The sequence below is a fragment of the Drosophila novamexicana genome, unplaced genomic scaffold, assembly GCF_003285875.2.
Source record: "Drosophila novamexicana strain 15010-1031.04,08,12 unplaced genomic scaffold, DnovRS2.1 tig00000008-arrow-pilon, whole genome shotgun sequence".
Taxonomy (NCBI): domain Eukaryota; kingdom Metazoa; phylum Arthropoda; class Insecta; order Diptera; family Drosophilidae; genus Drosophila; species Drosophila novamexicana.
The window spans coordinates 646,757-671,195 of record NW_020824765.1 but is presented as its reverse complement, the minus strand read 5'-3'; the positions used below and the strand labels follow the sequence as shown (position 1 = coordinate 671,195).

General features: G+C 44.9%; 1 protein-coding gene across 1 annotated transcript; it reads right to left on the bottom strand.

Moving 5' to 3' along the window:
• Nucleotides 1-63: 63 nt before the first annotated feature.
• On the bottom strand, nt 64-23,331 carry LOC115762853 (protein charlatan). Its single transcript, XM_030705232.1, has 7 exons — nt 23,111-23,331; nt 7,486-7,799; nt 6,199-6,722; nt 5,121-6,128; nt 4,067-4,264; nt 3,558-3,887; nt 64-2,794 (listed from the first exon to the last, which is right to left on the bottom strand). The coding sequence occupies exons 2-7, from the start codon at nt 7,702-7,704 to the stop codon at nt 928-930; spliced, it is 4,146 nt and encodes a 1,381-aa protein (XP_030561092.1). The 5' UTR covers nt 7,705-7,799; nt 23,111-23,331; the 3' UTR covers nt 64-927.
• Between the last annotated feature and the right edge of the window lie 1,108 nt (nt 23,332-24,439).

Genomic DNA, 24,439 nt, shown 5'->3' with positions numbered 1-24,439 from the left:
TATCAGTTGCATTATTTATATAAACTATTTGCCATATGCAGAACGCTTGTGAGTGTGTGGGCGTTGTGGGCATTGTGGGCGTGGCTGTTGCTCAAAACTAAAACTAGAACTAAATAAATGTACACAATATGCAATGTTCATGTTGTTTAAAGCTTAATTTAAAAAATAAGGCAAAAGGGTATTTGAGGTTTGCATTCATGTTGTATAAATTAAATATATATATATGTATATGTATGTGTATGTGTATGTGTGTGTGTGTGTGTAGAGAATACAACTTAAACAACTAGAAAATAACATTCGCGCTATGTTGAAAATGGCAAAAATTATACTCGTATTAAGTAACTAAATGCTGATGTTTTTTAATGGCAAATTAAAGCTATTTTGCTTCACAAATGATTTTGCAACGAAACTCAAGACATTTGATAAATGCTCATCGAATATCTCTGCCTAGATTCTATTAAGTGTGTGCTTTATAAATATTTAAGTTTAAGGGTTTTTTTTGTCGTTTTTTAACACTAGAACGTGAGTGTGCCTGTGTATGTGTGTGTGTGTCTTTTACATAACCTCAATTATACAATTAATATAATGGGAAATTTATCGAAATGTGGGCGCTGCTTTCTACATTATTGTTTATGAATGATTTTCGTTCTTTTATCTTTGTTTTTTCTTATTTTTCTTTTTTGTTTTCTTTTCATTTTTTGTTTTTTGTTTTTTTTTTTTTGTAAAGAGAAATCATATTTCAGGTACATCACAACTTAAAATTTAACAAATAAATGCAAATTTTTAATGAATTTTCAATGTTACGCCTAATGCATAATAAATGTATATGGCAAGCAAAACATTTGCTAAAATAAATGAGAGAGTGTGTTTTCTCAACGAGAGAGAGAGAGATTGAGAGTGAGAGAGAGCTTAAAGTTTGTGTACGCTTTACAGTTTGGCATGCCTAAGCCGGCGATGCAGCTGTAAACTGTAGCGCCGCTCAAACCGTGCGCTGCACTGCCTACAATCGCGCGACGCGACCTTCAAAGCTCGATGCTTCCAAAACCGATGCAGCGCCAGAGAGCCTAGCGTGTGGTAGTTGAAGCTTATGCCGCCGCCATTGCGCCGACGGTTGGCCGTGCAGCTGGCGCAGCCCAATCTCTGATGCACCAGCTTATTGAGATGCTTGTCCCGCAGCATGGCTACGACCACCTCGGGGGCGAGACGTATTTTCTTTGGCTGCGACTGTTTACGTGAGCTGCGCGCCGTCTCTGCCTCTGACTTTTTGCTGAAGTCCAGCGGTGCCGTTAAATATTCTTGCTTGCTAGCTGCATCGGCCAGCAGGGGCAGCAGCGTTGCCAGCTGATTCAAGGACTTGCGCGAGGCGTTAGCAGCGCTGCTGCTGGCGTTGCTGTTGCTATTGATGTTGTTGGTAATGCTACTGTTGTTGAGGGCATGTTGATTTACTGCTGGTACTTTCTTGGGACTTTTGCGCGGTGCTGCCAGATCCAGCTGACGTTTGAGCAGCGACTGCGGCTGTGAAGCCGGCGCTGCTGTTGACTTTAACGGCGCACTGTTACTGCTGCTGCCGCTGCTGCTGTTAGGCACCTTGGGCGTTATGGTCAGCGTGATGTCCTCCTTGTTGCGCAGATACTCTATGTACTCCTCGGTCTCGCTCAGCAGGCGTCGCCGCTTGCTGGGCGACAACGTTTGCTCACGTTCACGCTCTCGCTCCCGCTGCTGACCTGTTGTCGTCGCTGTAGGCAGCGCTGCTGCGGCAGCAGCCAGCATTAGGGGCGTCTCAGCTGCATAGTATTTGTTAATAATATCCTTAACATAATTCTGAAATTGTGTTCCAATGCGATTGAGATTCTGATATTCCATTTGTGTGAGAAAGGGTGTGTTGTTATTATTGTTGTTGTTGCTGCTGCTGTTTGGTGTTACTGTTACTGCAGCCACTGCCGCAGCAGCAACAGCAGTTGCTGCCGCCGTCGCTGCTGCGGCTGCCGCTGCTGTTGCCTCAGTGCTGCTGGTGTTGTTCTCTTTATCATCTTGACGATGAAGCACGGCATTTCTGTAAGATTTCTCTTTGAAATAGCTGTTGTTGCTGCTGTTGTTATTATTATTATTATTGTTATGGTTGTTGTTGTTTAGTTTATACGCGGGAGACGATTTAATAAGCTGCACTCGCTGCTGCTGCTGCTGTTGTTGTTGTTGTTGTTGATTCTCTTGATCTTCGTCATACTCAATTTTGAGCTTTCGCTTGCTGGCGAGCAGCTCGATGGCCGTTTGCTCGTAGGCTGCTGCCTCCAGAAATGCCGTTGCCATCAACGCCTTGTTGTTCTGCTCTTTGTGCTCGCTCTCATCAGAAGCTCGCAGGCTTTTACCGTTGCTGTTGGCATGACGTGACAGTTTCATTGGTGAGGTTGCGCCCGACATGTTGTACTCATCGCCCGAGTACGAGGATGACGATGCCGACGAGGGCGTATTCTCATCATCCTCTCCCGTCGAGTGTTGCCTGGCACGCATCACGCCAAACTTTTGACGCTGTGCAATATTGCCGCCGCTGCCGGCGCCGCTGCTGCTGCTGTTGATGTTGCTGCTGCTGTTGGTGTTGCCGCTGTGATGGCCGCCCATGCTGCTCAGGCTGTGCAGTAGCGCAGCAGCCTCTCGTGTCGTCCATTGCGAAGGCAGTTTATTATTGAACAGGAGTTGATGATTAGCTGGTATTTTCAACTCGTGCACGCCTCCCGCTTTATGAAAATCCTGAGCGACCGAAGCTGTGTTGCGACTAATGGCGTCCATTTTTAGCAGACTGTAAGGGTGACAAAAAAAGACACACATGTGATCAGATTGGGTCTTATTATAAGAGAATGGTAAAACAAAAGATAATGAGTAAAAATGTGAACCATAATAAACACAAAGTTTTACACTGGTGGCCATCAAATTTGAACGCAACAAAACAAACCGAAAACAATTATGAATTTTGGCAACAGCGCATGATAAAGCTAAATTTAAATATAAATCCAACCTTTAGCTTTACGATACATTTCAATATATGTATAACGACAGAAGCATTGGAATAAATGATGAAGTTTGGCAACAACGCATAAAGAAGAGCAAACATCAAGTTTGCAATTATAATTTAATTTTATGAAATTATAAAATGTAAATCATAAGAACAGCACAAATCAAAAAAAAAACAGAATGATGAAATTTGACAACAACGCAGGGGAATATAAAATTCGCTCTTATTTCAAAAACATTTAGTGGAATAGGAATTACGGAGATGGAAGCAATATATACTTGTAAAATTAATATATATCGAAAAAAAAAAACCAAAAATGATTTCATTCAATCAATAAATATTTGTGTAAAATAATTCAAATAAATAGTTAAACGGTGAACTTTGGCAACAATGTAATTGTAAAAATACCAGCAAATGCAACAAAGTTTCAACAAAAATGTGAAAACTGTCAACAATGCACAGGACAATACAAATGAAAAAGTGAACAAAAGCAAAGGACAACACCAAGTTAACATTGACGACAACTGATGACAACTGTGTTGGCAAATACCGCGCATAGTCCTCCGGATCGCTGCCCTCGGCTTCGAGGTATTGAAATAAACGCTCCGAGCCGCGTTTCTGTGTGGCCGCATTCGGCAGGCTGCCGGTAAGCAGATCATGCGGCGGTATCAGAGACCCATTGGCACTGAGACGCCAGCCCACCATCGACGTGGGATTCACAATGATCTCCTGCAAGGGGCCGCCCGTGATGTTGCCGCCGCCGCCACCGCCGCTGCCGCCGCCGCCTCCAGTCACACCCTCATTGGTGGTGGTGGTATAGATGGTAACGGCGCCACTGCCGCTCACATTGCCAACGGTTTGGCCACCGCCGCCCGACGAGCTGCAGCACGTTAAGTGTAGATCGTTGAGGTGGGGGGCGCGGAGCGGTAAGTGTGGTAAGCGTGGATCATAGTGGGGGCGAGAACGAGTTGAGAGAACAAGAACGAGGGTAGTAACAAGAGTTAGGAGCATTCTGCGCGCTTGCAGTGGGGGTAGGGGAAGGCGGTCTGAGAACGTTACCCAAAAGCATTGCCGGCATTGTGGAACGTGTTCAGCTGATTGTTGGCCACCAGCGTGTTGCCAATCGTTCGCAAGACATTCAAGTTCTGGCTATGTGTTGCATTGTTGCTGCCATTGTTGTTGCCGTTGTTGTTGCTGTTGCCGCCGCCGCTGTTGTTGTTGCTGCTGCTGCTGCGCGCCGGACGATTATCGTGCGGACTGCGTAAGGTTCAAACAGAAACAAGTCGGAGTTCAGCAAAGAGACGAGAGATTAACGATTTGTTGAATTATGAATCAAAGAGGACATATTATCTATCTCTAAGCTTTATCGAAAATCTATCAGATGATGTGATATCTTAATGTGTTCCATTTGGAATGTTTCCGACTTCGACCTAACCTTTTAAGTCCACTATACCATTCTATAATCAATAGATCGCATTTACAGATACACATGCTATCGTATCCTAATTTCGATTTAGTTTGTGTAACTATTTCTGTTAGTTAATTTACAATTCAATTTTATACGTCTTAAATAATCCTATCATATGATATCTTAATTTTATAGAGATTGCATATGATAGAAATATTTCAGATGTATAAATAATAGAATATTTATCTTAATATACTAGATACTGAAGTACTACAAACAAAGCTGTATCTAATTATTGTAAAAGCTTCAAAAGGATACTTGGATCGACCTGAATCAAATATCTTTCGTCACAATTCCTAATTGGGATTGGGTTACAGATTAACTTTTAACTTTTACTATTTGGTTCTCTAGTCCGCAGTTCTAATTTCTGTCATATCTTCTTTATCCGGATCCGGATCAGTATCGGCACCTACATTTCGATTTCCTTTACAACTCTTTTATAAAGATAAAGAGGCAAGAATGGAACTAAGTATTATCGCACTAAATCACACTCTTCATAAGAAAGTGCTTCATCTCTTCTAAGGAAACATTTTCTTAGGCACATTTGTCATTCCATCATATCATATGATGATAAAGACTTGACTATTGGAATTTCTTCCAGGATTCAAGAGAGAGAGAAAGGGAGAAGGAGAGATCGTTACTTACTGCACATCACTCATGTGGGCCTGGAACTCCTCCTGCGTGTCAGCCAGATAGGAGCACTTGCTGCAGGCTCGCTTGTTGTGCACCTTGAGCACGTGGGTGGCGAGGCGCTCCGAGCGCGCCGCCTTGTAGTCGCAGAGCAGGCAGACGAATGGCTTTGTGTGGGTGTTGAGATGACGCTTGAGACCCCACTTGTCGGCGCCCGACCAGGGGCAATAGCAGCAGGTGAAGCGCTTCTCGCGCTTGGGCTTCAGCAGGCCAGAGCCGGCGGCGCTGCTGCTGCCGGAGCCGGAACTGGAGCTGGCCACCGGCTGCTGGGCGCTGTTCATGACGGCGCCCACATGCAGCGGCAGCACAGAGCCATCGTCCAGTTTCTCCTGCTTGAGCTGGGCCAGCGGCATGTCGGCGGCGGATGCCACCGCCTCGATGGTCTCCACAATGCTCATGCTGGTCGAGGTGGGATGTCGCTGTGCCTCCAGGAACGCATTGTCAATGTTAACGCCCGTTGCATTGATCGTCACATTGCCGCGTCCGCCGGCATGATGCGCACTGCCGCCGGATCCGCCGCCGGAGCCACTGCCGGCGGGCACATGGCGTCGCGTCTTGTTGATGTCGTACTGCAGCTCGCGATGCATGCGCAGAAAGTGCTTCTTGACGTGATCGGCGCGATTGAACTGCTTGAGGCAGGCATAGCACTGAAAGGGCTTCTCGTCCTTATGGATGTTCTCGTGCCGTGTATACAGATCCCGGCGATCCGTTGAGTACGGGCAATGGGTGCACGCATAGCGCTTGACTATGTGCACACCATTGGCAGCTGCCGCGGCGGCGGCTGCCTGTGCTTGGGAGGATTTCTTGCGGCTGCCGCCGGACGAGTTGCTGCCGCCGCCGCTGCTGCTGCTCGAATTGGTGGGCGCTGAGGTGGGCGTGGACTGGGCCAAGTTCTGTGCCGCATTGGCCGATGTCGAGGGGCTGGCATAAATCAGCTCTGCCGCGTGCTCCTGACGATGTTTTCTATTGCAAAACCAAACATTTTTTTTATATTTCGAATTCTATTCATATATGCCATTCGATAGCTACTCACTTGGACTTGGGCGTGCTCTGATGCTGCTGCTGTTGCTGCTGCTGCTGTTGTTGTTGCTGCTGCTGTTGCTGCTGCTGCTGACTGACGTGCGCATAGCTCTGCAGCTTGCCGCCCGTGGTCCACTGGACCAGCTGCGGCTGCTGCTGCTCGGCTGCGGCGGTTTCCTGCGCCCAGCGCTGCTGCTGCTCGCCGGCCTTCAGCAGGCCCGCCTGGCCGGCTGCAAAGCCGTTCTGCATGAGCGCTGCCAGGCCGAAGGCTGTGCTCAGATGATCCTCGGACTTGAAGCTGCCCACGGCGGCGACGCTGGGCGCCGGCACCACAGAGGAGCCGCTGCCGCTCGCGCTGACCACCACAGAGTTGCCCGACTCTGATTGTTGTTGCTGCTGCTGCTGTTGCTGTTGTTGTTGTTGTTGTTGTTGGATTACATTGGCCTGGGTTGTGGCCACGTTGTTGCCGCTGCCACCGCCCGCAGCACCACTTGCTTCGTATTCAATGCTGGGCGCTGCGGTGCGATCGATTTGTTGCTGTGCAAATAATCGATCAAAAAGTAAATAAATATGTTGCATTTGTTGTATGTGTTTGCAAGCTGATATTTATCGGATAACATTTATTTCGGGTCTTAAAACCAATTGTTGAGTAGTTCTTTGAACAACTTTGCAATCCATTCGAAGGAAATTCGAATATTTATTGATATCGTTCGATTTTTGTATAGATTATGATTATGATTTAAAGCATAATATCTTTACAAACTTATTGGTGAACGCAAACATTTATATATAATATTAATATTTAAAATATTCTTCATTTTTATATTTATATGATATTCATACTTAAAACAATTTATCTAATTAAAAACTCATTATTTAAATTCAAGAGAAACATGACTTTGTTTTACTTATATTATTATTTATTTTGAATCAATTTGATAAATTTTTGTAAAATCACAGCTAAATAATAATCAACTCACTTTTAATCGCTTTGAACCACTGTAAGCCACTTGAATTGATATCTGTATAGATATGCATTAACTAATTGCTGATAATAAACTAAAATGTATTCATTCGAAGCAATATGACGATTTAACTATTAAGTATTTAATCGCAATTTAATAAATGTATTCGAATAGGTTTCACTCAAAAGTGAATCACTGTCAACTATTCAACTACTCAAAATTGATTCATTGATTATTCCGAAATAATACAAAATTGTTTTCAGCTTGATTTTAGGAGCTAGGTTGCCTAATGAGTTTATCATTCGCTCATTCGTTCAATTTATTGATGGACTTACCAAATTCGTAAACGAGCGCTGCTCGCCCTCGGGCACCGCAGTGGGTCCGCTGGTGGCCACCTGAGCCACCGGAGTGCCGAGCGTGTGCAAACCGTTGCCGGTCTCCTCGCCGTATAGTTTGCGTGTGATTTCCTTGAACATATCTTCATATGTGGCCTCAACATGTGAGGACTGTGCGCTCGCTGAGTTGCATCCTGCCGCTGGGATTAGTGTTGCCATTGCTGCGAATGTTTGGCCTTGGCTTGCGGGCGCGTTGCTCCAAAATTGCAGCGACTGCTTCTCTCGCTGATGCCTCCACGTATGCGCTTCGAAAACTGCAATCGAAACGGACAGAATGTGTCAGAGTGAGCGAGATAGAGAGAGAGAAAGAGAGAGAGAGAGAGAGAGCGAGAGAGAGTGTATTCTAAGTTAGCCAGTGTGTCTAAGCTAGACGCACATTCACATCCGGCACACAAAATACCCAAATCGACGTCAGTTCTGGGAATTGGCTGTTGACACACCGCGAACCTGCCTGCCTTGGGCCCAGCGCTAGCAATGGGGGAAGGACGAGCGGGGGTTTTCGACTGCGGCCGCTGCTGACGTCTTTTGCGCAGCATCAGCTGAGTCAGCGCAGGCGCAAGCAGCGTTGTTTACGACTTTTTTATTCACCACTTGTTTGACTGGCGACAAGCGTGTCGAAAATGGTTTTATATATGAGTGCAATTTTGTAAATGCGATAAATTGGGATAAATCATAAAAATATTAGATATTTCATAAAAATGATTGTAATGTACATATAAGCTTTTTGTTTTCTGCTGCTTATCAAAAACGTTTTCGACACTTTTGTAGCCTGCCAATTCAGCTTGAGCACGAATCGTGTGTGTTGTGCTGCATGCATTAATAAAATTACGACGACAACAACTTCAGAAGCAACAACAACAACATGCCAGATACAAAATACCCCATTGAGAAGGCAACGCGCCCAAAATCTTTGCAACCTGGACGACTCCTAAGCGCATCTCATAAAAATGCAATACAAATTGCCAGCAACAACACAAACTGTTGGCGGTTGTAATTTTGGCGGCACTTTTGTTGTTTTTGGTGAGTGGTTTCTTGTTGCTGTTGTAGTTGTTGTTGTTGCTGTTGTTGGCCCACATGTTGCTGGTGGCTGCGCCTCATTTTTCAAGTAAGATGCTGACACACAACAACAACAACAGCAACCACACGCAAAACATTTGTGGGGCGACAAAATTGTTGTTGTTGTTGTTGTTGTTGTTGGTTTTCGTTATGGGCATGGGACATGGGCACGTTTCGATGGCCCAGAGCCAACACAGACGGAGCCACCCACCCACGCCTAGGCCCAGGCCCATGCCGAACATGGGCGAGGGGCCGACCCGTTGGGGAGTGGTGTGTGTGTGTGTCTGTGTATGTGTATGTAAGGAATGGAAGAATTGTTGGCGTTTGTATATGTGACCGTACCGAAGCGTGTTTTCTTTCGTTTCTTTTGGGCTCATATTTCGTATGGGTATTTTTGTTGTTGACTTTTTTTTTGCATATTTGATTTTATGCTTCGTGTGCTTTTTACAGTTGTTGCCCACACTTTGCGCCATTGGGGGCGTTTGTGTCTTCTTCTTCTTCTTTTTGCTTATTTCATTCGTTTCTTTGCTTTGCTTTGCTTTTGCTTTTGGCGGCTGCGACTTTAGTTTGTTGGGCATGTCCGCGCCTGCGGATCTCAGCGCCCTACCCCTCCCCACCCACTCTCTTTGATTGACTCGCTGCGTGTGGTTTTTCAAGCCAAGGGCATTGTTATTGTTGTTGTTGTTGTTGTTGTTATTGTTGGGTGGGACTTGACTTTGTCTCAGCTCAAGATCAACGTAACTAAAACGACGCACATACCAACATATGTGCATGAGTGTGTATATATGCATGTGTGTACATGCATACACACATACATACATACATATGTATGTATGTACATCATAAGCGATTGAACTCTATTCATTTTAAGGATACTCTTGCCTACATTTATATAACTGTATTATCGTTTTTGCCTTATAAACTCTTTAAATTGCAAGTTTTCAAATTGCTTGCAAACTATATACATATATTTTTAAAAGTTCCCGAAAGCTCAGTCCGATAAGGAAGGGCCAATGATGGGGTCAACTTTTGTGGGCGAGCGATAGACTCACAACAACAACAAAAAAATGTCATGCGTTGCCAGCAACAACAACAACAACAGCAACAACAGCAACAACAACGTGTGTGGGTGCTTGGTTGGGGCCAGGCACAGCAACAACAACAACATCCGCTTTGCTAATAGCAGGCAGCAAAAAAAACAAAAAACAGAAAAAACCCAGAGACAGAAAACGACGCCGTCGAACGGGCGCGTCAGCGAGTGGGCTGAAAATGGGCGCAACAGTCGTCGCCGCTAGCAGCAGCAGCAGCAACAACAACAAAATCAATTTACAACAACTCTAACACGCGCACCATCAAGAACGAATACAACGATCCGTCGCCGTCAGCGTCGCCGCCTATGGTGGGTGTGCAAAAACCGACATCAGCTTTGGCAGCCACAGCAGCAGCAGCAGCGCTGCCGCCGCCGCAATGACAGCGCGATTTGGGGGAGTCAACGAGAGTGAAAGAGCGGGCGAGAGCCCCAGAGAGCACAAACCGGTTGGCAGCTGAACATAAAAATGCCGGTTGGAGAGCTTTTGCTTTAGAAATAATTGAGTGAGAGCAAAACAGCGCAAAGAGAGTAAAAGCATGACAGGGCGCACGTCTTCCGATCGTCGCTCTTTTTGTCCAGCTGTCGGCTGGTGTCTTTCGTTTTGCAGATGCCGCCGGACGATTGACTGTTAACGGTAAACGCATTATTGGGTGGCTTCTCTTCAAATATGGCAGCAGCTCCAATTGCTGTTGCTGTTTGTTGTTTTTTTCCTTCTTTTTTCGCTGATAATATTCGTCAGAATTGCGTTGCGTGTGCTACATACATATGTATGTGTTGTATGTGTATTTGTATGCTACCCGTTAGGGGGCGGGCGTCAAAGCGCTAAATTGCCATGTGGAGAAGCAAAGTCATAGTTTTGACTGTGTGTCTGCGTGCGCAGTTAAATATATGTATGTATTAAAGTACATATATATATACATAGACATTTTAACACCCGTGGGCCGAGCCGACCCGATGGCAGCTCAGGGTGAGCCACAACATTACTAAAAGCTGTTGTTGTTGCGGTGAACGGTGAAAGGCCGAGACACGAGACGAGGGGAGTGGAGTGGGATGGAGATGAGAGGGGGGCGGCAACAGAGAACGAGCAATGGGCAATGGACAACGGGCTGCACACGGCTCACAGGCACCACAGCAGCTAATGACATGTTAACGCCAAGCAGCAGCCGTCTGTCGTTTCCAAAGCCACACGCAGTTATTAAAAAGCGCTTTTGCTTGATGGTGTGCACAGTGGGGCCAGCTAATTGTTAGGGCGGCGCCTTGCCAAATGTAACTAATCGACTAAATTGAAAAGCACATGCAATGTGTGCAAGCTAAACATATTTAATAACATATTAAACATTTGACTAAAAATGTTTCAGTGAAGAACAAGTAGCATTATTGTTAAAATCGGGAAACAGGTGGAAATGTATGCAATTTGCAACTTGGCAAAAGGGAAAGTCGGCCAATGCTCGATTATAACATAATAACATATGCATTTACAAGATTTGAATGAGCCAACACTAAATGAAGTTCATTATTTAAAGTTCTTCAGATTTGCAGCATCTTGTACCACTGTGTCGCGACTCTAGCTGGCATTAGCAGCGTGATATGTCGATACACACTAGCATCACAGACAACAACCACAACAGCATGTTAGTAAAGTGGGTGGGTGTCTAACAGCTGTTGTGTCCAGCAAAACTCAACGATCGCTCGAACGACAGCTAAATAAAATCTTCAGTTTTATATGCGCGCGAGCAGCAACAACAGCACAATCAGCAGTCGGGAACCTAACGATAAATGATTTTCTTGGCAGCGCTTCGCTGCTTCACACGCCTACGCAGCAGCAGCAGCGACAGCAGCAGCAGCGACATCAGCGACAGTTATAGCAGCAGCGCATGCGTGTGGGCTGTCGATTGCATTGGTGTTGTTGCGTGGGTCCATTTCGGAGGGAGCGGGAGAGTGGGGTTGGCACAACAAATTTGACAAAAATAAAATATATACAAAATAGCAAAACAAACACACATACATATATATATATATATATATATGTGTGCAGCTAATATGTAAGCGCTGCGTTTACGATTTTTTTTTACATTTTTGCACTTTTGGCAGCTGCGCAGCAGACATCCGCCAGCGTTGCTTTGGGCAGCAGCTCTGCGGGCGCTGCCTGTGTGTGTGTGTGTGTGAGGCGCAGAGGGCAGCAGCAGCAGTAACAGCAGCTTTATATGGGCGGCAGGTGGTAATTTTTGTGGCCAGTCGAAGACAACAACAACAACAACAGAAAACGATGCGACGGCAGCTGCTGCTGCTGCTACTTTTTTTTTGGCGTCTTCTTTTTGAGCTGAGCTTTGGGCAAGACGTAGGACAGACAACAAAGCAATGAGCGCAGCGCTTTAAAGCTGGTTTCTGTGTGTGTGTGTGTGTGTGTGTGTGTGTGTGTGTGTGTGTGTGTGTGTGTGTGTGTGTGTGTGTGTGTATGTGTGTGTGTGTATACGTATGTATGGCTGTCTGTTTGTTGCTTTTGGGTGGTGCTGGTGGCATTGCCTTGTGGGCGTTTGCAGCAGCAACAACAACAGCAATAACAGCAACAACAACAGCAACAACAACAGCAATAACATTCACCGGAGCAACATTCACAGCAGCAACATCTTCAAGGGCAGCCATCAGTTAAGTTCAGTTGGGTTCGATTCGGGCCAAGTCATATAGCATTTAGTCGTCTCTCTGACTTCAGCTTTTGGCTATGCTTATTATTATTGCTGTTGCTGTTGTTGTTATTGTTGCTGTTGCTGTTGTCGCTTTGCTGGCAGCTGTTGGCAGGTGCGCGCCCTCATAAAACGTTGTCGAACGACCCAAAATGCAGGCGCTGCCACTCTTGCGGCTGCTGCTGCTGCACAGCAAGAAAAAATGGCGACGTTTGCGTCTGGCGTCCCTCTTTCAAGTGTCAGTTGCACCCTACTTCTCCTCCTCCGCCTTGTCCTCCTCCTCTCCGGGCCTGCGTTTTCTTATGAAATCTTTGCCTTTTACTTAAAATGCTGCCCAAGCAACATGTGCAGCGATCCTGAGCTCTGACTGCCTGTCTTTCGATCTCTGCCCCTCTGGGGCAGGGTAGAAATTAATGCAGTTGCTTTTTATTTTAGGGGTGGTTTTTCTGTCGTGCAGCCTGTCGGCTCTAGGGTTGCCGAGCAGGTTGCAGCTGCCGCCAGAGGGAGACTCCTTTCCAGCCTGTTGCTCGACTCTTAGGGGTTGAGCATTACCAGCTGACAAGTGGATAAGCCAGGCTAGAAGGGATGACCAATTATGCCATATACATATATATATACATATATATATATATATATATTAATGAAATACATCTGGGATTTGTTACACCTGACGCAGACCCTCTGCACTTCATTTAGTATATATATTCCTATTTAATGCTTTTAGGATGATTCTAGGCCACAAATTTCGACAGGAATTAGTTGTGGAGGATTGCTTCTGGAAGATTCTTTCTGGAAGATTGTTTCTTTTATTTAAGAATTGTGTCGTTTTCAAATATTATCTAAAACTTTTATACAAAAATTAATAATCCAACTTAAGCGACAGCTGCCTATTGTTTTTCATTATTATTTATAATTTTGCAACAACGAAAAAGTGAATGTTACTTAAATAACCAATAGTTGGTTTGCTCTCTTAACATTTGTCTTTAAATATTGTTTAAGGTACTTTATTTCGGAGTATGGGACATTTATCAGGCAGTAAAAATGACACAGATGCCTAATGAAATTAGATGAGCTGTCTAATGCATTAATATGTTTAGTTTCAAATTCCGATCATGGTTGTAGTTTTATAACATTGTGCTCTAGGTTCCATTGGGATACATCGAGTGGACTCTGATCTAGGGTTGTCCAGCAATGCGTTTGACTACACACATACATACATACATGCATACATGCATACATGTGTGTATGTTTATTTATCCGTTTGTATGTATGTATCAGTATGTGCTCTAAGCCCAACCCAAAAATACGACGTTGAGTTGTTGACGCTGGACGCCTCTTAAAATAACAACAACAACAACAACAACAGCAGCAGCAGAAGACGCAGCAGCAGGCAGTCACACACATACGCACACGCACACACACATGCGCACGCTCGTCACACAGACTCCGACAGAAAAAGACCCAATAATGAAATTTCACAACAACCTTCGTCGACGTTTCGTGTGAGTGTGTGTGTGTGTGTGTTTTTTTTTTGTTTTTGGTTTTTGGGCCGTTCCAACGTTGAATATTGAAAAACGGTTGAGGTTTTAGGCAAATTGTAGTAGGAGGAGGCGATGGCGATGCGCCGGCAGCATTGCGAGGCCCCGACCCCTCAGCCGCAGTCGCAGTCGCAGCCGCAGCCCCATAGAATGAGGCAGCGAAACGCAGATAATGATGATCACAAAGCACAAAGCACAAAGCAGCGACGGCGACTGAAGACGAGTTTCTCGTTTTCGGGCCACGCCAGCGAAGAGACAGGCCCGATAAAACGAGCAAACCCAACCAAACCAAAATATAATCAAGCCAAGAGCTGCTAACCTCCCCCTCCCCCATACACACAGAGGGACTGAGCCCAGGGCCCAGTTCCAGGCCCAGGCCCAACCCAAGTTTGAAAGCGGCGAATGGTCCACAAATGAAATGAAATGAAATCCTACGCAATGGGGTGGCTGCTGGTTGCTGGCTGGAAAGGGGACGCGTCTCGGAGACGCCACAGGTAAAAAGTAGAAACCTTGAAAGCCGCAAAACAAACAGCTGCTGTTGCTGCTGCTACGGAACAGGTAAACTCTCTTTCGGGTAGGTAACCTGCATGGGTCAGGACGGGTCGGGGGAGGCGAGCACGCTGTAACAGGAAATTCCTATGTGATTTTTGGTGAGATTGTTGCTGGGGTCGCTCGGTCGGTCGGTCGACTGGTCGATTTGTCGGTCGGTGCAACGAGCAACCCTCTTGGCAGGCAGGTAACCGATTGTCGATTGCCGATCGTCCCGTTGTCTTTCCGCATGCCACCCTCCCCTAAAGATCGCCGGCCATGCCCCGACGGGAAGTGCGTAATTTAGTTTGTGAAGTTTGCGCTGGCTGCGTTTTGGGGTCGCGCCTTTGTTCATGGGAACTTGAACTTAACTGAGCCGCGAGGGGGAGAGATTGCGGGTGTGTGTGTGTGTATGTGTGTGTGTGGGTTGGTCGTTTTAGATGGGGTGTGTCGCTATAGAGAGAGGGAGATACCGTACGACAGGCAATTGTCTAATTGGCAAGCAGTACGACAAGAAAGTCGGTCATTGTGTAGATCCTAAGGGATCCGTAAAGCATGTAAGAGATTGCCAGTACATTCTTTAAAAGGGCAATATACTCTTAAATCTACAAACTTCCCACTTAGAAAAAGCTCAGCCTATGAAACTTGGCTGTTCGCCTGCTAAACTAACAATAGGACATTGAATTCTGAATTTCCCATTAGCAAAAGGGAATCGTTGAAGATAAGCTCGGTCCTAATCTAAGAGCAAAAATGCCCGCGGCAAAGCTCAGAACTGAACCGTTTTAAGACGAGTCTTATTTAAGAGACGCGAATTTGACTCTGTAATTAAGCTTACATAAATCTGTGTATATGTATATATGTATGTATGTGTAACCAAACCCGATCGCCGCATTGACAACTCCTTGCTTGAAATGATGAAAGCACAGCAAAAACTGTTAAAGTAAACGAAGAGGAGACGACGCTGCACAAACAACAAAATGTGAGCAACAACAACAAATTATAGAGGGCCGAATTGTGTGCGGGCGGCGCAACGTAGGCAGCAGCCAAGCAAAGCAAAAACCGAAGCAAACGAACGCGAAGAGGGCGAGGTGAAGAGCACATAATGCAAAAGTCGTCGTTGGGTGGGTGTAAGAAATTCGTCAGAAGTTGCAGTTAAGAGGCGGCAGGCGGCAGGCGGAGGCGAAACTGCAGGCAGCAAACGGCAGTGGGCAAGCAAAGAATTTGTGTGATAAACTAACAGAAGGGTGTGAAGGCAAAAAATAAAATAAAATAAAACTGAAAACGAGGGCCGAGGGCAGAGGGCCGCTGTTTAGGCAGTGGACGCCAAAATAAAAACCTAAAAAAATCAACATACGAAACAGCAGGCGGTAGAGGCAGACGACGGGCGACGGTCAGTCGCGTCGCCAGCCGAGCGAGAGAGAGAGAGAGAGCGCACCGAAAGTCGGGAGTTGAGCCAAGCGAGGCGGCAATTAAAGAGCGCAACGGCTACGCGACAAAGCAAAAGAATAAATAGGGCTGAGGTAGGCGTCGCGTCGCGTCGCGTCGTTTGCCCCGGGGGAAACGGGCAGGCAAGATTTTAAAACATCACCCACTCACACAAGTCTGTGCGTGCGTGTGTGTGTTTGAGTTGAATGCGTTGCGCATTTGCTAAAGAGAAACACGAGAGCAGTCAGCGGCTGAAAAGAAAGTAGGATAATGTAGGCGCAGGGTTGCCAGGCCACATTAAAAACCGAAGCTACAAGTGTGCGTGTGCGTGTGAGACGGAAAGAGGGCGGTAGGCAGACAGACAGTCAGTGTGGGAGAGGGAGAAAGAGTGTAGGCAACACACGCAAGCTGTCAAGGATGTTGTTGCTGCTGCTGCCACTGCCGCTGCTAGTGGTGGTGGTGGGTTTCACATCATTCATTATCGTTGCCCCTTGCAGCGCGGCGTCGCGACTGCGCCAAGCGAGGGAGGGCCAACTGCGATGGCGACTGCGGCTCGGTTTTCATGGTATTTGGGTACGTGTGTGTGTGTGTGTGTGTGTGCTGGCATCTCTTTTGTGATTGCCACAGGCGGGCCCCGACCCAAGACACGAAAGGGGTGCCCACTCTTCGCGGGCATTCTTTGTTTTTTTTTTTTTTGGGAGTGTTGTGTGAGTGTTGGTGCGTTTTTTGGGCGTTGGAGTGGCTGTTTTTTTTTTTTTAGTCTGTGTATAATTGGAAATTGGGTAACCGGTTTGTGAGCCGCCAGCTACCTGTGGGTTGTGGTTGTTAGCTGTGGCCTTCGGAATGATTTTTGTCGATGAGCCTATGTAATGTATGCAAGTGTGTGCGTCGGTGCCTATGTGTGTGTGTGTGTGTGTGTCTGTTAGCCACATGGGTTCTGAGCGGTAACATGTGTCCCATTCGAGGGGGGTGGGCAGACAAACAAACCTTAGCAGCGATAATTACTAAAAAGATGAAATATTACAATTTTAACTTAGTGGCATCCTTGCAAAAAGTACGACCCTACAATAAATCAAACCCAATAACCATAACTATATTTCTAAATATGAATGCATCTATCTAAGATATGCCCAGATATAACTTAATCAGATTAACGGTATAGTCCATTCTGCCCAACAGTCGAAATTATGTTTTGATTTATGCCCACTTTAATGCACTTTTATTTTCGTTCGCATTTCGAAAAGTCTGGCAACGTCCTTAAATAAATCTGCGCCCTTGAAATTTGAGCGTATTTTAATTGCTATCAAAAACACAAACACACACATTCGGATAATCGAATTATTTGCATACATTTACTCCCAAATTAACTCTAAATCCGCGCTTTACTATATATATGCATATGTACCTTTTACTGTTCGCAATTAGTCTCTGTATTCTTCGGCCCTTAAGCCATTTCCATTTGTTGTACAGCGTCCTTTTGTTGTTGTTGTTTTAGCACTTGTTGTGCGCACTATTTGTTCTCTTGTTTGAGAGTATGCAATCAATTGCATTTAGGCACAATTAATTGTGCACTTTAATTAATCAAACACTAGCCAAAAATCGTAGAAAACACGCGCCGCCGGCCGATATAAAAATTGTTTGTTGTTGCTGCTGATGCATGCGATGCGAGCAAACGAACCGAACGCCACGAAAAATTCCAACAGACTGCGAGAGCGTCACCGACACCAGGCAAAATGTGGGAGAGAAGCATGGAACGATGACGCAGCCAGCTGCTGCTGAAACGACCGCGCGCTCGACAGTGTCAGTGGCGTCGCACAGTGGGCTAAGTCAACAATATGAAAATTAATTTCCTTGATCTAAAATTGATAGGGTAGTCCGCAGAAAATATTGCAGCGCTATTTGGGGTAATTAAAAGATTTTGTCGGTTATTTCAAACTTAGGGTAATCGGTATTATATGAATCGAAAGTTTCAATAAATTTAAACATTTTTGATATCAAGTAGACATTTCAAAAATTGCTTTCAGTCCACTGTGCACAGCCGCCAGGGGGCCCAAGCAGCCACCTTATACAGCGAATGATCGAATAAAAGAGAAATTGCAACAAACAATCGACGAAGTCGCCGGCGTCTCTGTCTCTGTTGGCGTCAGCAGCAGGCATGGCACGGCAAGGCAAGCCACCCGCTCATTCACGTTTTTGCTGTTGTTGTGTGGGCCACAGTGAGAGCGCCAGAGAGCGAGAGTGGGAGCGCGGTTGAGTTAACGTTGTTGTTGTTTTTTGCGTAGGGTGGGTTGGCTTGTAGAATTTCTGGACAGCGTTGTTGTTGGTGCTGCTGCCGCTGCCACTGCCGATATAGCGACAGCGCTGTCGCGCAGAAGCAGGTCAGTTTGTGTGGCGTCCGCTGCGCAACTTGATTTTTGTTGCTGTGTTTTTATGCGCGGCCGTCGGCGTCGGCGGGTTGACTGTTGGTAATGATCTTCGTGCATGTGGGTTGCTGCTTGTGGCTGTTTTTGTTGCTGTTACTGTTGGCGGCGTCGTCTACGGGGGACGGATTGACTGTTGCGTTCATTAGCGTGGCCGCTGCTTTTTTTGGGCTCGTTTCCGAGGAGGTGCTGATACATAGTCCAGGTAGACACAATACATGCTTGTCTGCGTGTGGATATGTACATAAGGTTGGGCAGGTAGTTGGCAGCTGGGTGGCGCTGGCTGCAGCGTGGGCAGCAGCGCTCGAATTGAGGTTAGGTTGAAGTAAGCCAATGAACAAAACTCAGCTTTAACATTCTGTCAATGCTATGCAAATTGCATGACTCACATGGGAAATACCCCAATAGTGCAATGTTGCACTGGACAGCAACTACAACGAAATCGCGAGCAGCGCGGCAAGCCAATGAAATTGAAAGTTTAACGCAATCTGAATGGCTGCAAAAAAAGATGCTGCAAATAATGCAGCGCTGCGACTGCGCTAGTGCGCAGCGCACAAGATGCGCTGTTGTCTCTTGTAGCGCAAAGTTACGGTTCTTCTTTATTATTGTTGCTTTTATCAGAAAGGAGCGATGTGAGTGCATCAATGATTGAGTACTATGGGCTAAAATGCATACGGATGAGAGCGAAACTAGAACAGTTAAATGAACTTAAGAGTGCCCTACACAAAATTGATACTATGCTTGTTATGCTAATAATATTAATACTAATATTAATACTAATATAGATAGTAATATATACATATATAAATAGCTAAATAAATTGTTATGAGAACAAGAAGAAGAAAACAACATTTAATGAATTTGAATACTTTCCAGACTTAAATCTTAAATTCGTATACTACAAAAATCCTCTGCATTAATTAATTATTATTTCATTTTTTTTTTTGAATTCCAAGGCTTAGAACAAATTATATAATTCGAATTAGGTCTTATTAGGAAACTTATAAAACAATAAATAGTAATACCGTTAAGGAAAATAAAGTTAATCGAAAATAAAGCGAGCTTTCCATTTCGTTTACAATTCGATCAAATTGAATATATCCTTAATTCCCTTTATGTTATCTATCTGTTCAACTGGTCGTACGAATCGGAAATGCCTTCAGTGCAGCGCATTGCGCCAGATTGCAGATCAGAGGCAAAACAAAACAGGTTGCCCAGTGAAATGGAGCACCCTACTTTTAAGCTTCATTGCCACGCAAGTGGCGAGCGGATGACGCGACCGTTGCAAAGGAGCAGCCAGCGAACCGGTTTGCAGCAGCCCTAACGAGACCGCTTCAAACATGTGGCCCACTGGCCAAGGCGAGCGCACAGCCAACACAGCCGGTCGAAATCGAACAAACGAACCTCTGCGCGCATTGAAGGGCGATATCGCAGCTGTTGCACTTGTCGGGTGCACCGTGCGTCCTTTTGCTCGTACGCATTTGTGATATAACGAAAGCTGCGTAATGAGCAAAGGCAATTACAAAACGCCAGAGCAACACATGGCTTCGACCTCCGAGGGAACCTGTTGCCTCGCCGAGAAGCCCTTCTCCTTCTCTGGGAGAAAGTGTCGCCGAATAGGGCTTCACTTGTAAAGGCGCCAGCTAAGACCACGAAATCCCTGAGCATGGAGTGACTCGATTCTTTCCCGATTGTCACGATTTGCCTGCACTTTGTCACGTCTCATTTAACAATATATATAAAAAAAAAAGAAATATAAAAAGTGATGGAGTGACATTCAAGAGGGGCCAAACCTGACCCTCTCGCCAAGGCAACAGCAACAACAACAATGGGCAGACAATAGCCAGAGGGTGGGTTGCGATCGTCGCTCGCTCAGCGCTCTCACATATTCAATATGGCGTAGCGTGGGTCGGGAACGGGTCCGGGTGCGGGTGCGGGTGCGGGTGCGGGTATGGGTAGGGTAACGCATGCGCAATTTGCCGACTACAAAAACTTGGAAACGTGGGCGTGGGTGGGCCGACCATCTATTCATGTTCGTCTGTCTGTCTGCCTATCTGTGTGTCTGTGTGCGTGTGTGTGTGTGTGTGCGAGGTGGTTGGATACAGTGCCCGCTTTTGCGGTTGTGAGTCACGGCTTTCTGGGCTATGTGTGCTTTCTTGTTTTTGTTAGTGGGTAACTCTGGTGCCAGGTCAAACTGGAATTTGATCAACAGGAAATGGTCGGTAGTTTAGATGCCCCCCTAGAACATATTTCGAAATGAAGCAATTTGAGGCATATTTGTTTTTTAACAAATTTCCCAGAAAAATAATGCGCATACTTCAATAAAATCATATATACATATAAGGAAGGATAACTTAGGCACGCCGAAGAAATAGACATTTGCTCTACAATATCTGGGAGACCAGAATAGTTCGTATGGCAGCTATATGAAAATCCGATGTGGATAAGATTTGGCATATACATCTAGGGAGCATTGCGAATCTTATAAGTAACGAGCTGATAGAAGAAGTAACTTTCGACCGATCGTTGCTATGACAGCTATATGATATAGTAGTCCGACTTTGATCAGATTTGGCACATACATATATGAGGAGACAGACAGTTGCGCGGATATGTTTTTATCAACTCGCCTGTTGAGGCTGATTTAGAATATACATATATTCTTGACAAACTTATAATACCCTCTTAAAGGGTATTTAGCATTAATCTTCTGATACTCTGGTATGGAATAGACATACAATCTAAAATATACAAAAATACCTCTAAATTCTAGAGGAGTAAATTGGTTAAGGAAATTGCTTCGATAAAGTAACTGAAGGAAATCTGTATGAAAGCTTGATAAATAGTAGGGAAATATAGAAGAGATAATATCTTATGTGTTTATTAGTCTAAGCTTATGCAATTTGCAGAACTTGCACACGATGATATAACGAATGTGGAATGTAGAGGAATTTACGTGTAAGTATTGGTGCCTTTATGCTTAAATTAGTTTAGACATACAAACTAACATTTCAGACCCAATCGGCTGCAAAAGTGCATTAGAAATGTTTATTGGAAAGGTACAAAAATATTGAATCCTTTATAAATTTGGTTAGTTCTTTGATATGAAACAGAAGGCGACGCTCAGAATGTAATTAAATTTTCGGCATTTTAAGAGCAGAATATATAAAGTCATAGACAGACTTTAGTTGCATTTGAAATGCACACAAATTACACACAATTTCCCAAACCAATAACTTGTATGTACGCATGCACATATAGAAAAAGTTTCTCGATATATATTTTAATATATATAGTAGACATATGGAAATGCATACATGTATATTCATAATCCCTTGCATGCAATACATATGCACAAAGCTTTGCATTTTATATAAGGTATAAATCATGTACATATGTAATGCACTAATAAAAGCCCGCACGCCCCCCCCCCCCCCCCCCCCTCCCTCGTCCCACTCGACGTTTGTTTGCATTGCCTGGCAACAACATGCAAAATAAAATCCAGAAAGAAATTTAGTTTTACAAAATGCAGGAGCATAAATAACAAAATACAAATTATATAATGAAAACACGCACACAACTGTCGATTCGCACACACATGCATATGAACATGCACATGCACATGCACACATGTGCATGCATATGCCGCATATGTTGCATAAAAAGCAAAAGCACAAAAACCATATGCAGCGAACGCCCAACTACGCCCACAAAAGTCAAAGAGTCTGTGCGAGCGAGAGAGAGAGAGAGACAGAGAGAGAGAGAGCGAGTGGGAGAAAAAGACAGAGCAATGCAATTGCATTTGAGAACGCAGCTGAGCTGTCAGAGGAGAGGAGGGGAGTGGAGGGGAGTGAAGAGCGAATTGAAACTATGTGACACTATGCGCGCAAAGAGAGAACGGGCAGTCGAAAATACAAAGCTCTCGCACTCTCTTTCCCTCTCTTTTTCTTTCGCTCTCTGCCTCTCTCTCACTCTCTGTTGGCTGGAGTCTGATTTGAAAACTGCAACAATTCCTTTGCAGTTTTTTGATGCGATGGCGTAGCTTCCGGGGGCTGGGGAGAGTTGGCTGAACCAAAAATTGTTATAGACACAAAATTTATGATATGCGCCGCCCGGTGGTAGGAAAAACCACCACCCAACCCAGTGCGAAAAGTCGCTCGCTTGTAGTTTTCAAATGCCAAAGCAGCCGAAGCCTCAATTTCGTTGTGTGCGTGTCTGTGTGCGTGCGTGCGTGTATGTGTGTGTGTGGGTGGGTGTGAGTGTGAGTGTTTGCATTGTTTTGGGGGTTGGTATTTTTGCTGCATAGAGCGCCTGCTCCAATACCAGTACCAATGACAAAAACATAGCAATTGTTTCCATGTGGAGAAAGTATTGATGATGGAAAAATAGAAGTTGGCGCTTTTTAGTTGTGGGGGTTGTTTGGAGCCCGACAATAGTTTGCTGCTGTTGCTCTTCGGGATGGTGCTGGCGGCGGTGGGGTGTTTCTCTGGAAAAAGTGCATACCGAAAAATATACGCACACAGACAGGCCATACGCTCGCACTCACACGCACACACACTCGCATACACACACACACAAACGCAGTGCGGAAAAATCAATAAATCATTTGTTGGAAAATTTTTTAATTGCCCCCAGGAATAGATTTTTACATAAGGCTCCATTAAACGCCTTTTTATTAATTAGCAACTCTGTTTAAAATACATATGGTTAATGTTTAGGAATCCTTTTGAATTCCTTAGCATATGCAATTCTCATGTAACGGAATTCGCACACAATTAACAGGGAAGATTTAAAAACTATTGCATACTTTCATGCGCTGCAACTTACCAACATGTTCGCAGTGATTTTCGCGGCCAGCTCAAAAGTATGCAACACAATTTTACGTCAACGAGCGCCCACAGCGCGCACAGCCAAGCTCTTGGGGAATCCTTTACACTATGTTCTTCCTTTATTTCTAGTTGTTCTTTGACTTGGTTACGCACTGCACTTTGAACATTTTACCGTTTGATTGCTTAGCACTTTTTGACGTTTGGCGACACAATGGGCTTTTACAACTAACCTCATCAACACTCACACACTGAATGAATTGTTGTAACTGAATGAATGGGAGTGGAAGCTATATAGCTGCTCCTAGAATGCAAAGTGGCGACTGACGAGCGACTTTTGTGCCAGCCCTGGCGTCGGTGCCGACGTTGAAGGCAGCGCACAGTCGACAATTTAACCGTTATTTGCTTTGTAATCGTTAGTCTGTGTTTTGTTTTTGCGGCTGCAGCGTTTTTGCTGTTGTTGCCGCGCCGATTGCCAGTCGCGCAATAATTGCGCTCCGAGCTGTGCAATCGTATAGAAAGCTTCCTGTTTATAACGCACCGTGTTGTTGCTCTTGTTGTTGTTGCCCTCACAAAAAAGCGCGCGCATTCCAGAGCTCTCCCACACGCATGAAAAGCGAGTGATTTCGTTTTATCTCTCTCTCACTCTCTCTCTCTCTCTTTCGTTTTCGTTCGCTTGGCTCTCTGACTGGCCCACCCCATGGCCGCCATGTTTATTTACAAAAAGTTTACCGTTATTTGTGAGCTGTTATCAAGGATATTTGAGAGTTATTGATGACTTTGTTGAATTTTAAAAATTAGTTATATATTAAATGCCACGTATACATTAGTAAACCATTGTCAAACGAGTCATTCAAGTGCAGCAAAAGTCGAGAATCTAGGCTCGAGTATCAACATAATTTAGCTGCAAGTCATTGTAGTTGGACACATTTGCGAGCTTGAAAAATGTATTATTTAACTTAAAACGAATCAGTATTAAGAATTATTCAACAGTTTTATTGTGGCTTAAAAACGGTTTAATTTGAAATTGCGCGCCTTTTAAGCCAAGTGTGGCAGCCCTGCAGATTCATTATGGAGCGTTGCCACACTGCTAGCCAAGACAGCCACCAGTTCCCTATCGTTAGTATGCTGCCTGCTATGACATTATGGAGCGTTGCCACACTAATAGCCAAGACAGCCACCAGTTGCATATCGTTAGTATGCTGCTTGCTATGACATTATGGAGCGTTGCCACACTAATAGCCAAGGCAGCCACCAGTTGCATATCGTTAGTATGCTGCTTGCTCTGGCACTCAAGCTGTTTATTAGACGTTATAAATTTGAAAATATT